Genomic DNA, 14,133 nt, shown 5'->3' with positions numbered 1-14,133 from the left:
TTTTTTTTTTTTTTTTGGTGGCTGGTTGGTTGTTGTTGCTGGGGTTTGTATTTGAAGGTATGGAGGACACACAATATTCTTTTACTAATCATTTAAACCATACATCTTTGACAATGAACTATTTTATTTAAGAATGCATTCAGCAAAGATTATTTCAAATATTTACCTAATTCAATTTTCAATGAGTTTCAAAGACTTCATCAAGGAGTTAAAAACCAAACTTTCAGAATAACTTCAGAACTACAGTAAGCAAAAGATAAGGTCCACAATCTATAAGAATTATGAACTTAAAAATACGAAAAATCAGCCAGGCGTGGTGGTGCACGCCTATAATCCCAGCACTCGGGAGGCTGAGGCAGGAGGATTGCTGTGAGTTCAAGACCAGCCTGGGCTACATAGTGAGCTCCAAGTCAGTCTCAATTACATAGTGAGACCCTGTCTCAAAAAACCAAAAAAAAAAAAAAATCAAATTCTGATGGTCAGCAAAACCTGATCTCATACAAAACATTATCTTTCTTTATCTAACATGTTAATGTTTACAGTGGGCTTGACTGTAGGTTATCTGTCTTCGACCTGCCTAGGGTCTTACAATTACAACATATTTACTATTCCTCTTTCCTAAAATCTGAAAAATGGGTTATTTTGAAAGACATCTGGCATGAGATAAAGTTCTAAAAGGGACGGAGGGCCTGTATCATTTCTTAGGATTCTCATGCATCCTGTATGTTATGACATATTTCTACTAGAAAAGGCCCAGAAGGTATGATTTATAAGAAATGTTAGCAACACAGAATCAAATGAGAAAAAGTTAAGATAAACCACTGATGAGAGATCACAGAAGTCAGAAATCTCTCCTCCCATGATAACAGTAATACAATTTGCATCTTACTTGGGTGGTTTCTCTACAGTGCGGTAAGTGTTGAATGCCTGAAGTTGCTGCTGGACACCAACCAGTGAATTGGCAAATTTGCGATTGTTCAGAATAATGATAGTTTGTTCAATCCATTCTAGAAGGTCAGAGGCAAGTGATTCATACTTTTCAATCATTTTTTCTGTTTCAATAGCATTGTCAAGCACCTGTAAATAAGGGTTATGAAAACAACATCAAGATTATATTGCCAGGCAAGAAATTATGATTGCAAACCTACACAAACACATGCATGCTTAATGACTGGCTTTGAAATAGTTCTGGGCCACTTTTACACAAGCATTTTAACTCAAGGAACCATTTGCTAATAGGCATCCAGACTGTGGCTATTATTTGTGATCAATGACAGATCAACACAATTGTAATTGGTTCTGAAAGCGCCCAGTCCTCCTGAAAAACATCCTCAACAACTTCTATAGCCCAACCTTCCAAATTTCTAGAGAAGCAGAAAGGGCTCTGTTTAGCTTAATCCTGTTGTTGCAAGAATTTTCCACTTCACTGCACTGGGAGGACAATGTCATATTGTCTGAGGTGTTTTGAAAAGTACAGTAGAAGAAAATCAGCCAAATGAAAAGTAAAAAAGCATATATGACTAAGAAAGGCTGACTGAGGAGGGCAGTGTTTCTTGTCTGAGATTACCCTCAACTCCTCTCTTGGACCTTCTGGCGATCACCTCTGCCTCCTGTACCCTTTGAAAAGGAGAGGCTTCTGCCTATTTCCCTGTTTTTTGGCGAGTCCACCCCAAGGAACTGTGTTTGCTACTGGCAAACCTGATGAGTGTGTGGGAGAATGCGGTGCTCAGCAACAGTACATGAAGGTATAGACATTCATCATGTCACACAACTTACTGAATTAGCGTGAGCTCACCTTTCCAATTCGCTTTCCCTCAACAGCCAACGCCTTCATCTTAGAGAAGTAGTGGTAGTAAGTCACCACATATGTGATGATAGACTTCTCATCAGGGTGGTCCACGCTGATATCTATAACCCAGAAAAGACCTTGTTCAGTGTTCTGCTCAGGGTGCTGCCACTCAGGCAGTTGGAACAAACTAGAACAACTATATGATAGCAATGAACAGCCCAGTGTCTTGAGAGTTCTGTCATCACTACATTAATTCTGATGATGATAAAATCATGTCACCAATTTGTTTACCATATGAATATAGAAAATGCCTTCTAAAGACACACCATGTATCCTCACCACCTATCATCAAACTGGCTTGGAGGTTCTTGACTCCTCTTCTCAGCCTACAGAACCAAATCTCTGGACATTTTTGTCAATCATAGGCAGTCAGTCATGGAATCTTGACTTGCAATGGAGGCTCTCTCACTGGGTTTCTCTACTGCCCTGCTCAGCTTACATGTTGCACACTTTCTCCTACCTCTAACATTCTCAAAAATGTCCTTCAGTCTGAAGAAAAGTGTAAGGTCTTTTTCCCCTACAACCTAGCTGTAACTTTCCCTCTTTTTCCCATCCACCCACTTCTCAAATATTTATCAGGCATTTTCTAAGTACCAATCATTGTTCTAGATATTTCTAACTACTTCTCAGATACAATGTATCTGAACAAAACTTTAATCTTCACTATCCCCCATATATACCCCATACTTTGCAATATGCCTCCCTCTCTTCACCACTTCTCTTTGCCTGAAATGGCTTTCCCCAATTCATCACTTTCTACTATCCGTGAAGGCCCAGCTTAAAAGTTACAATGCTGTCATTTCAGATTCCCAGAGCTACTGTCTTCCTCTCTGTTCCTTTTGGAGTTTGCCATAAAGTCCAATGCTAGCAGGTATTATCATGTATACACAATTTATCTGCTCTCAAAACTCAGCCCAGGGCTGGGGATTTAGGCTGCCTTGCAAGCACAAGGTCCAGAGTTCAATCCCCAGTACCAAAAAAAAAACCAAAAAAACAAACAAACAAACAAACAAACACAAAACACTTGAGTCCACAAGAGACTTAGGCCCTTATGCTACTCTACCTCCCAAAACCCTAGTGTATTACCCTACACAAACTGTTGGTTAATAAATATTTAATAACAGAGGAATCAAATGAATGAAACAGCAAGTCTTGAGGTATAACAGTAATGAGGGACGCACTTAACCCAGGACAGATCAAGAAAAGAACACACTGGATAACTTTTAGTAGAAAGATCAAATTCTCTTTCATTCATACCTATACATACTTTCATTTCTACTCTCCACCCAGCTCTGTGAAGTGAGATTGTTACCTTTCTTTTTTTGGCAGAACTAGGGATTGAATTCAGGACTTTGTGCTTGCCAGGAAGGCATGGCACCACTGAGCTACATCCCTGGCTCTCTTATTTTAAACATGAGAACACTAGGGCTCAGGGCTTGGATTCTTAGCTCGGGGACACCAAGGAAGTCACTGGCATCAAGAGTCACACTACAGCCATGGTTCCTGCCTGAGGGTTCCTGCATCTGCTTAGTCTCATTCAAGTACACCAGAGGAGAGAAAATGGGACAGGCAGAAAAAAAATGCCAGGCTTGAGTGAAATTTAATAAATGGAAGGAGTAAGCAAAAAATTCTTTTAAAAAACTCGATTAAAAGTATATTTTAAATAATGCTTAAGGCACTGGATAACTAATAAAAGTTGAACCTAATCTTAGTTTGGGGCTAGCGCAACTAGTATTCAAAATCTAACCCTAGGATCCATCATCAGCTGCTATTTTTAGTTCCCGTCTTGTGATCTGAGAAACATCAATCCCCTTTTTATACTGGTATGGTAGTGATTAGAAAGATTAACAAATAAGGTATTAAAAAAATTTTGTCAGTGTGACATTAAAAAAGAGGTTCTTTGTAAAAGCACAAAGAGTTAGGGCTAAGGAAAATTTCCTTCCCACAGTAAAGGATGAGTTTACCACACAGATTTATCATAACTCAAAGAATTTTAGTTTTGTTTATACTGAGAAATCATTTTAATAGGTTAGCAAGAGATAATTTTATCTCAGCTTCCTGTAATGAATGTATCAGTGAATCTGACACATTGGAAAATAGCCACAAACCAGTCTGGCAGCCTCATGACCTTGACCTGCCCTTGGGGAGTTAAACTTCCTGTTGTATAATTATAAGAACTTTGAACTTTCATTCTGATCCATACCTTTTTTCTCTAATATTTGCTCACAGTTAAGAGATTCTAGAAACCACCAGCGCTATAAATAAACAAATCTTATATTTTAAATGCTTTGCAAAACTAGGGAAAAAAATCCTTTGAGAGCCCACATTAAAGTGAAACCTAGAATTATGATTTTTGGGGCTCCCTCCAGGGCAGCTTGGTTCTGTGCCACCTATAGTCAGACTTTGAGCAGCTGCAAGGACCCACAGAGTAGAGTGCTAAGTTCTATGCAGAGAATGGGACACAGCCTTAAGAAAAAACTTAAAAGTGCTACTGCTTCTTCCACTTTCAGCTTTCGTTTCCAGATTACACTTTCCTCATTTAAAGGCTATTTGCACACAAGCAAACAAAGCACCATCTCAATCTCATCTGTCCCAAAGCATTGACCTACAACTGAATGCCAGTTGACAAGCATTTGCTGAGTGCCCATGCCAGGTTGTCTACTATGAACGCTGGTGCTAAGAACCTTCAATGACTCCCCACTGCCTGCTGAACAATCTCTAATTTAGCTTGCAGGGCCCCTCCCTCCTTCCGGGGTAGTTCCCATTGCATGCTAAGGACAATTCCCATTGAATCTCTGGTCCTCAAACTCTCCTTCATCTTCCCTTGCTCTGCACTTACATTTCACACAGCCATTTGCCTAGGGTGCTCTCTCCTTCAGCCTGTTTAAATCAAAGTCATCTTTCAAAGCCTTTTCTAATGTTACCCTACCCCACAAAGCCTCCTGTAATTCCCATAACTAAAATTACGCTCCTCTTCCTCTGATAATTCCCAAAGCACACTGTACAAATAAACATACTGACTCTAAGCAGGTTTCATATTAACCCTTTGGTGGAAGAGATGTTGAAGTCCCACCTTTCATCCCTGCAGTCCTTACCCTCAGGGTCCAGCAGTTTAGTGAGGCCAAGGTGCTGCTCTGCCAGGTTAAATGCATTCTGCAGATTGTAATGTGCATTGGATTTCTTGAGCTTATCAAAATCTATCAGGTCAGGCCTAGAATAGCAGCAGAACAAATAAACATGGTAAATCTCAAACAATAACAGCTAATTTCTGAATAAACACTTCCAAAGTTTATTGCGAAAATGGAAGATAAAGGATGAATTTATTTACTTTGTTTCGGGAAATTTATATGTACTTCCACATTTTCCTTATATGGAATTCAGGATTGTCCACTGTGGTATATCAAAGGCAATGGATATGAAAATCATATCTGCTCTGCTGTAGAAGAACAGATACTTTCTATCCCACAAATATTCTACCCCACAATTATCAGCATGATTTTTTACCGGTGTTTGTGTATCAGTGCATTGAAGGCCATGCCATCCCTCCAGCTAGTGGTGAAATTGTGAATGTTGACATTAGGGTAGCTGCCAAGGATAAAACACAAGAGAAAAGCAACAGAATTAACAACTAAATGTTCATACTTTTGCTAAATGCAATATTTTAAAACAATGATTGTAAGTATTATAAAATTTAAGACAGTGACTATCAAGAAGAACAATTAAGTTGAGAGCAAGCATGCCCTCAAATTCAGCTTGCTATAATATAAACTCACATGGTTTCTGCTTGGGAATTCACTCTCACTAAAGATGTGAGGTGTGTCTTTGATTTAAAACATTACTCTTAGGAAAAAAATTACCCCAAACTAAACATAGCCAAGGCCTCTTGCCTTCTACTCCAACTACCAGGACCTGTGGTCATTGGGAAATGAATTCACACATGATCCTTGGGACACAAGGAATCTTGGGCTACCTGTTTATATGACACTCAACTTTCATTTTTTTCCTTATATCACTTTACTGGATGAAGTTTTATAAGTATAATGGTACCTTGGTTCACAAACTTAATTCTTTCCACGACTCTGGCTGCAAACTGAACTCATTGTGAACTAAATAAAATTTCCCCAAGGTCAACCTTGAACCTAACCACTGAATTCCATTCAGTTCATGACCAATTCAGTTTGTGACCAGAATTGTGGAAAAATTAAATTCATGAAAATTGTGCCTTCCTAAAAACTTCCCTGTGTCTGAACAGCCCCAACAAATCAACTATTCTAAAACCATCCTGATTAATAACTTTGTATCTGTGGTTTATTAAAGGCTCATAGCTGTTTGAACCATTTATTAGGCCTTAAGCTCATCAGTTTTGCATATGGCATGGTCATATAGTTAACACGTGAAGCAGCTGTGACAATAACTCTCTAATCAACCTGATACAAAATCAGTTCTCAAAAAGATCCTATGATCCTAACCAATATGATGAGAACTTTATAAGGTTTAGTCTCAGTTGAATCCAGACAACTTCAGTAACCAATGAAAAAGATGCAGTTCTCTACAAATATGTTAAAATTTCAATGAAAGAATACATGTGCTGGGTGTGGTGGTGCATGCTTGAAATCCCAGCACTCCTGCCTCTGGGCAGGAAGACTGCCCTAAATTCTAAGCCTGAACTACACAGCAAGTTGAAGGCCATCCTGAACTACATAGCAAGGTCCTGTGTTAAAGAAGAAAGGCAAGGAAAAGGCAAGGCAGGAAGGCAAGGCAGGGAGGTAGGGAGGGAGGGATGAAAGGAGGAAAACACTAGGACAGAAAATACATTACGATTACTCTGAAATTTACTGGGTAAAGCTCCTCCAAGTAACAGAAATTGAAAGGAAAACTCTCAACTGTATTTTTGAAATATGGAAGGTATGATGCTTTTAGTATTTTAAATTTCACAATATAATGGTCTCAAGCCAGAAGTGATGGCACACACCTGTAATCTTATTACACTTTAGCACTGGAGAGGATGGGACAGGAGTAATGCCATGAGTTTGAGAACAGACTGGATTAGATTGTATAGTGAGTTCAAGGGCAGCCCTGAACTACACAGCAAGATCCTATCTAAAAAAAGTCAAAATGAACAACAAAACAAAACAAAATGTCTCTGGAGCTTCCTTAATAAAGAGAAGCCAACTGACTGAAGAAGTACACATGACAGGTCTATACTATAGATCAGAACTCTTCCCATTCTGGGAGATATATGAAATGCCAACATAGCTAATGCTTATGTGCTAACAAGATTTCTCAATGGAAGCTATGGAAAAGACACTTGTCAACACCTTGCAAGTGACGACTTCAGTAGAATGTAATGCTGAAAGGCACAACCCTGGGCCCTTTGCATTTCCACTCACCCAGCTGTCTTCATCTGGCACCACAACAGCAATGCATCCTTGGCAGACTTCTTTTCTTTGTTATCTTCAGTTTCCACACTTATATCCTGGATCTAACATTTATACAGAAATATTAGACAAAAAGAAGGGTCAGGTGACTAACAGCCACTGAAGAACAGGTCCTCATTTGTATAAAGAGTAAACTTTAGATTAAAGCCTCACCCTGCAGACTATTTATTCTGAGGGTTAATGAAAACTGCTTCCTGAAGTCAGGGCTCACCTCAGAAATAACAGACAGAACCAGGTTTCCTACTTCATACAGTGTAAGGCTCATGGGAAGATGGGTTACCTTCATGGCTTTCCAGCACCTCTTAGAGGTCACTTTGCCCTCAAAAGATCTTTCCAACTACAAGCTAGCATGGTGCTTCTCACTGTGTATCTGGAACCTCATCAGAACCCAAACAATATTTAGTCTGTTTTTTTAACAACCAAAAAAATTTCACAACAGGATGAGGGCTTCATTGACAGGACACTATGTGCACTATTTTCTGAAAGCTGACCCAAACTCTCAGAGAACAAGCATGTTTAATGCTATGCTCAGACAGCCTGCATTTCTAAGCCCCTCCTGGGCAGCTTATGTTCAACATTATGCATACAACTTGCTCGAATGGCACCAGAGCCAGACTGGGTCTGAACTGAGGCTCTATCATCTGAGTAACTCAGCTTCCTCATCTGCGGGGTGGCAATAATCATGGCTACCTCAGAATGCTGTTGTGTTTTTTAATGAGATGGGAATATGAATAAGCTCATGAGAAGGACCCATAAACATCTGTTCTTGGATTAGGAACCAGTTACCAGTTATGTGATTTTAGATAAATGATCCAAATACCCCTTGGTCTGTTTCTTTCATAAATTAAACTTGGGATTGGAGGCAGAACAGTGATGGTGTCAGCCTAGGACAGTGGTGGTGAATCCATGGCACGTATGCCGCAGGGGACACACAGGGCCCTCTCTGTTGGTGCATGTGCCAAGTCGCCCCAGCCAAGGTTTGACAAATTATGAACAAGCATACAATGGCAAAGATCATATTAGCTATGCAAAAGCATGCCAAATCTTTTATCTTTCAATAAAAAACTGTATCACTGAAAGCTCAGTTATTGTGTTTTTAAGACAAAAGATGTTAATTTATGAGTTTTTTTAAACTAAAACCTCAATATTCAGGTTTAATTTCAGTGCTGGTGCTTTGTAATAAGTGGGTTTTGGGTTGCAGGCTGGGCACTCCCTCTAAAAGGTCTGCCATCACTGTCCTCAGAGGTCATCTTTCCCCTTCTGGCTCTAACCAATCTAAGCTTCTCTGCCCTGCTTTATTTATGTGAAAACTCTCTCCTTTCAATCTACAAATAGCTCCTAGAATTCTTTTTTAAAAAAGGAAGGGATAAAATATCTACATGTAAGATTAAAAAGTTATATAACCAACTAGGAAAAAATATATAACAAAGCAGCCGCACTTTTTAAAAATCTCTAGTTTTAATTGTGGTAAGAATATGAAGTTTGAAGATGTGCAAACTCTTACTAGATTCACTAGTTCATTCGCAGAAAGTACATGTGAAATAACCTTCATTCACTGAGTAACACAGAAGTACAGGGAAAGGCAGGCTGAGCTTTACTGTCAGATTTTTTATGCTTCTGAACAAATAAGGGCATCTGCTGCCAGATATGCTCGAACAGGAACAAGTTCTAGATACTCTTCTGAAATGAGACCACTACTTGTTGACTAGGTAAGCTCAAAGATTTCCAGTTTCTCTTACCATCTCTTACTCTCTTTAAGGGGACAGCAGCATAAAACCTGTATCGCTACATTATTTAATGGATTTCTTTCATGCAGGCAGAGGACAGGGCACTCTCAGAGAAAACAGACACAAGTGCCAGGAACGTAAAATGAGACTGTGTGTTCAGAGGTTAGGTGAAGAGGTCTCTGTGGACACACAGGAAAGCTTTACGAAGAAGACAGAAGAACCTGAGCCGGACCTTAGCTTATACACAGAGGATATACAGTATTTTTATGAAACAGGTGATGATTCAAATAGCTTCTGGAAGAAGCTGAGTCATGTTAAGATACTAACACTGCAGGTCACACACTAGTATGAGCATCCTCTGCCTGTCACCTTAAAGGGAAAAAAGCTTGCATCAGCACTTACAAGTGAAGTGTAGAAAAAGGCAAGCTGTCAGGAAGCTAATTAGTCAATGACTCAATCTAGTTCATGCTGAGAATCCTGAAAAGGGCTGTGTGTGCGCCAACTCCTCTACTTCCACACTGACCTGCTGTCAAGGAAAGAGGCCACAAGTCACAATCAGGATGTCCCTCCATGCTCTGATTACCAGAGGTCAAAAGCAACAGAAATAAAATGCTTTACTCTATTAAACTGGGGTGCAGCTCAAAGAATGTCCTTCTAATTTCACCTCTGCAGGTATAAGTAAGACTCATGAGTTTAATGGTATTCATTCCATTTTCAAATCATTCAGGAAGTGGACGACAGAAACCTACCTAAGAATTAAGAGCTCTAGTCTTGGCGGGGGAAAGACATTGGCTGTTGCAATGAACTTCATTGAAGATGTCATTATCAACAGTGGTTCATTCCCTCCTTAGATATACTTAATTAAAATTACCAGGGTAAGCCCTGGGAATCTGAATTATTAAAAAGCTTTCCTAATGGAGTCAGATGATCAGCCAGGTTTGGGAAGCAGCCAATAAAGGAGTTGCTTCTTTCTGTAACCCCATTTTAGCTTCTTGCTCCTTCCTCACACACATCTACAGCCAGAACACTGTAAACCAAAGACCAATTCTAGGAGAAGAAAGAGGGGAAAGGGATTGGTTACAGGCTGATTTCAGAGTCTCAATGAGAAAACAAAGCTATAACTTCACTTTTTTTGTGTGTGTGACTTTTTTTATTTACCCAGGAAAATCAATCAGATCTTTTTATCAAAGGGGTAGATAGAACAGGAAGGAAAAGAAGAGAATATAGTCATCCGGGAGATAGGACTGGAGGATACTTGCTTGCAGAGTAACTTGACACCAGGGTAAGAAGTTGTTCCTGCATTTCAAATTTTAATTGAGGAGCGTGAGCATTAAGCCTGTGCTTGGAGAATGAACCAGGACCCAGGCCAGAGGTGCTTCATACTCAAATACTGAGCTCTTTTCTCCCAAGGGGTCAGAAACACTGCAGCCTTGGATGGCTATGTAACCCCAAGCAAGGCTCCAAACTTCTCAGAATCCTGTTTCCTCATAACCTGAAGGATTTGGACAAAATAACCTCAAGGATATATTCTGATTTAAAATACTTCTGTACCTAGAACCTTCCCCCAGAAATAGTAAAACCCATAAAATTATCATAGATTCAAAACATAAGGATTTTGCTCTTCCCTCCTGAAAAATGCTTCCTCACATCCAAGGGAGAATGAGAAGGTGAAAATGGAGGCCACATACATGTCATTACCTTAAACAGCTTCCCCCAAAACATTTTATAATATGTGCCACAATTTGGTGAATTTTATTCTACTGCTAATAACTGAGCGTCAGCCATATTCTTTTTTTTTTTTTTGGTACCAGGGACTGAACTCAGGACCCTTGCCACGTGCGAGGCAGGTGGTGGAACCACTGAGCTAAATTCCTGGCCCAACATCTGCCATATTCTTATACCTTTGTTCCTGAATGCCAAGTGGAACAGACCAAACATTTAGAGGCAGTGTCGGAAAAAAGCCGTGGGCTGGTATGCAACCTGGAAACCTCCATAACACTGTGCCAGCTAAGATAGGCAGGTGTCAGGTGTAGTAAAATGCAGGAAGTCATAGTAGCTTCCACAGGCCTCCAGAGCAGCACTCAGTTCTGAGGGGTGGAATGTGATACTCTGTACACTTCGTTCTGAGATGTGGTTGCAACCTGCTTTTTCTGGTCCCTTTGGAATGGAGGGACAAGCTCCCTTAGGAGGCCAACACCCAGGAGGTCGTTCTAAGTTCTGAGCATCATCACCAATCCTTGGTCTGGGTTCCTCACCTGGAAGCGCAGGATGATGGTCCAGATGAGGCCGAGGGTCAGCCGGTGGTTTCCATCCACGATGTCATGGGAACCCATGTTCTCAAGATGGACTCTCTGTTCCTTCAGGAACTGAAGGGCTTTGTCCACATTCTCCAGACAGTGGATGCGCATTCGCCCCTTGGTGGGTTTAGGCTAAAAGACGAGAGAGCAGATGTGGAAACAATTGTCTAAAAGGACAGAGAGGGGCCCCAAAATCACATTCACACATTATGCAGTGCTCTCCCATCCAAACCAAAATTTAAAAAACCACGTGTGCTGAACAACTTATTTAACGTCTTAAAAAAGGAAAGTTTATTTAAGGAGATGATGATTACTCTTCAGAGGTTTAACATGGAAACTACAGTTTACAAATGAGCACAGAAAAGGAAGTTTAGAAAAAAACCAACCTACTTTTCAAAGAGAATTTTAGCACTACTGCTACCATCCACACTTTTTAAAAAAACACCCATGAGAAATTTGATTGTTTTAAGTGTAGTAACAGGTTTGTCACTTGCTAGCTGGATCCTCTTCTAAAGTTGGTTCAAAATGAAAATTTACAAACGATTCATTTGTAAGGGAGACAGGGAGGGATTAAGTGAAAGGGTGTGACTTAGTGAAAAGAAAGGGGAAAAAAATGAATGCAATAAACACTGCCTTTTACCCAGTTATATCAAAATCTAAAACAGATTCTTGAAAAGTGAACATTTTAAACAAAAGATATAAATACACACATACATATAATATGTATATACGTGCACATGTATGTCCTTACTATATTCTGTATATGTGCCGTATTTGCTGTAAAATATCTACTAATTTGTGAATATGTATCCCTATCAGAAGAACGCACTTACCTGGGCTGATCACTGTTCTAGCCCCCTTGCTTCTGGGCCATCTCATCATGCCTCACCCCTTCTCAAGGCTGTGGTCAAGATGTCTTCCCTTTCTGAAGACATTTCCAATCACTTCAGTTCTCACAGGTCTCTTCCCTCATAACGTTACCCACTAATGGCATGAACTAATGAGATAACTATTACATTATATTTTCTATTTCTTTCGTTTTTCTCCAGAGCTGGAGATGAAACCCATCTCCGATGCATGCTAGATAAATGCTCTAGTGCTGAGCTACACTCATAACCTGTTGTTTCTTATATTGCTTTTTATTACTTCCAACTTAACTGCTGGCTTGCTGAGGGTAAGGCTGATGCTTTATTCTGCTATACTCTCCAGTTCTGAACACAGGGCAGTACACTGAACATCCACAGATGAACTATTCTCAGAGGAGAAAGGGGGCCAGGTGTCAGCCTTTCACCAACATCTCGTCCATTTCCTGATTTTCCCTTAGGCTGCTGGTAAGCGAGGACATAAAAGAAGAAAGAATGTGCTTTGATACTGAAGAAATAAGATTAGAAGCCGAGGCCTTACCACAAGTGATAAATTCTGTTTTCAAATAATAGTAATGAAAAAAGAAATGCTTCTGCCTCTAAAAATTAAGCTGTTCACATTATGATAGCTTTTCTTACACCAAAAAGTGGGGAGGGAAGTATCTTCTCTTTGGAAACTTCAGAACTAATTTAATTCAGGTATGATGGAAATGCTCAGTTGAAGAATAGCAAAGGATAAGAATTTAGCTGCCCCTAATAAAGGTGTGTGAATTCTGCTATAGGGTTTCTGGCATTTCATTCAGAGGTCTTTTCTTCTCCTTTCAGTGTTTGTGCACCTGACTGATGAGAAATGAGTTGTCTGCCTATAGGTGCTATTTCCTGCAAAGCAAGACTGAAGTATTCCATTAGCAGCAGACACTCTTAAGTCTACCTCTAGCACTGCAAAAAAAGTCACTGCCTAAGTGAAGGTGAGAGGATAGGTGTGGATGAAAGTAAAGGATGGCTGAGGAAGAGAACGAAGAACAGATGGGGGCTGTTAGTTCCTTCCCAGTTTCTACCCAGCTTAACATAATCGTTGTTCTTTCAGACTTGATCCTCAAAGTCGTGATCTCAAACCACTCAAGTCTGGCTCACATTAAAATGAATGTGGTAGGAAAGAAGTCTAATAGAAAGGAATGCTTTTTGTTTCCATGTGAACACAGAGAATGAGCGGGTGAGTGGGGGAAGGTAATAGTGCTTTCCTAGAGGTTGAAGAAATATGATGATGTCTCAAGGATCTCACATTTATGTTGACTGGCCGAGCCAAATAAGCCAAGAATGATTCACTCCAGATCTGTATACAATTGAAGTACCCAGCAAGTACTAGCCAGTAGAAACACAAGAACATGATACAATGGAACAAAAATAAAAATGGCAAACAAACCCTCTTTTTGGCCAATGATCAGACACATTCAAATGGCTAAGGGGAAAATAATTCTGTCCAAAAGCCAGAGGAAGTAAAAGACAGCCCCCCCCCATCTCTATTTCCTTGAAAATTCTATGATGGGGAGGGAGTCCTTTTTTCAAAAGGGGTAGGTGTATATGTTATTTTTCTACTGTTCCTGGCCTTTACATTAAAAAAAAAAAAAAAAAAAATCAGGGCCGGGGATTTAGCTAGCTCATTAGTTCGGTGGCCTGCCTTGCAAGAGCAAGGACCAGAGAGTTCAATCCCCAGTACCAAAAACCAAAACCAAAAACAAATTAAAAAAAAATCAAACATGAACAAACTAGATGTACAGAATACACTTTTCTTGGGCAATTTGGTATAGAAAAGGATGATCCTAATGCTCAAGTTCTAATGCTCGAGATTGAAGAATTTTCATACTGATTTCCATAGTGATTTTACTAGTTTACATTCCCACCTTTTGCCTCACAACCTCCTTGGCATTTTTCAGAGTCCTTGATAAGAATCACTCTTAA

The 14,133-nt window shown here is 39.8% G+C and overlaps 1 protein-coding gene across 5 annotated transcripts in view; it reads right to left on the bottom strand.

Annotated features, from left to right (window-relative positions):
* The window catches only part of Sptbn1 (spectrin beta, non-erythrocytic 1), a 135,434-nt gene that overhangs the window by 46,840 nt on the left and 74,461 nt on the right, over nt 1–14,133 (bottom strand). For all 5 annotated transcript variants that reach the window (XM_033764006.1, XM_033764011.1, XM_010615838.1 and 2 more), the window contains 6 exons: nt 11,270–11,443; nt 7,240–7,331; nt 5,354–5,434; nt 4,945–5,060; nt 1,796–1,908; nt 890–1,077 (listed from right to left, as the gene is read on the bottom strand). In XM_033764006.1, coding sequence (XP_033619897.1) covers nt 890–1,077; nt 1,796–1,908; nt 4,945–5,060; nt 5,354–5,434; nt 7,240–7,331; nt 11,270–11,443 — 764 coding nt within the window. The remainder of the gene's footprint in view (nt 1–889; nt 1,078–1,795; nt 1,909–4,944; nt 5,061–5,353; nt 5,435–7,239; nt 7,332–11,269; nt 11,444–14,133) is intronic.

This window comes from Fukomys damarensis, unplaced genomic scaffold, assembly GCF_012274545.1.
Source record: "Fukomys damarensis isolate Sample0158 unplaced genomic scaffold, DMR_v1.0_HiC HiC_scaffold_2, whole genome shotgun sequence".
Taxonomy (NCBI): domain Eukaryota; kingdom Metazoa; phylum Chordata; class Mammalia; order Rodentia; family Bathyergidae; genus Fukomys; species Fukomys damarensis.
This window is presented reverse-complemented; position numbering and strand designations above follow the sequence as displayed.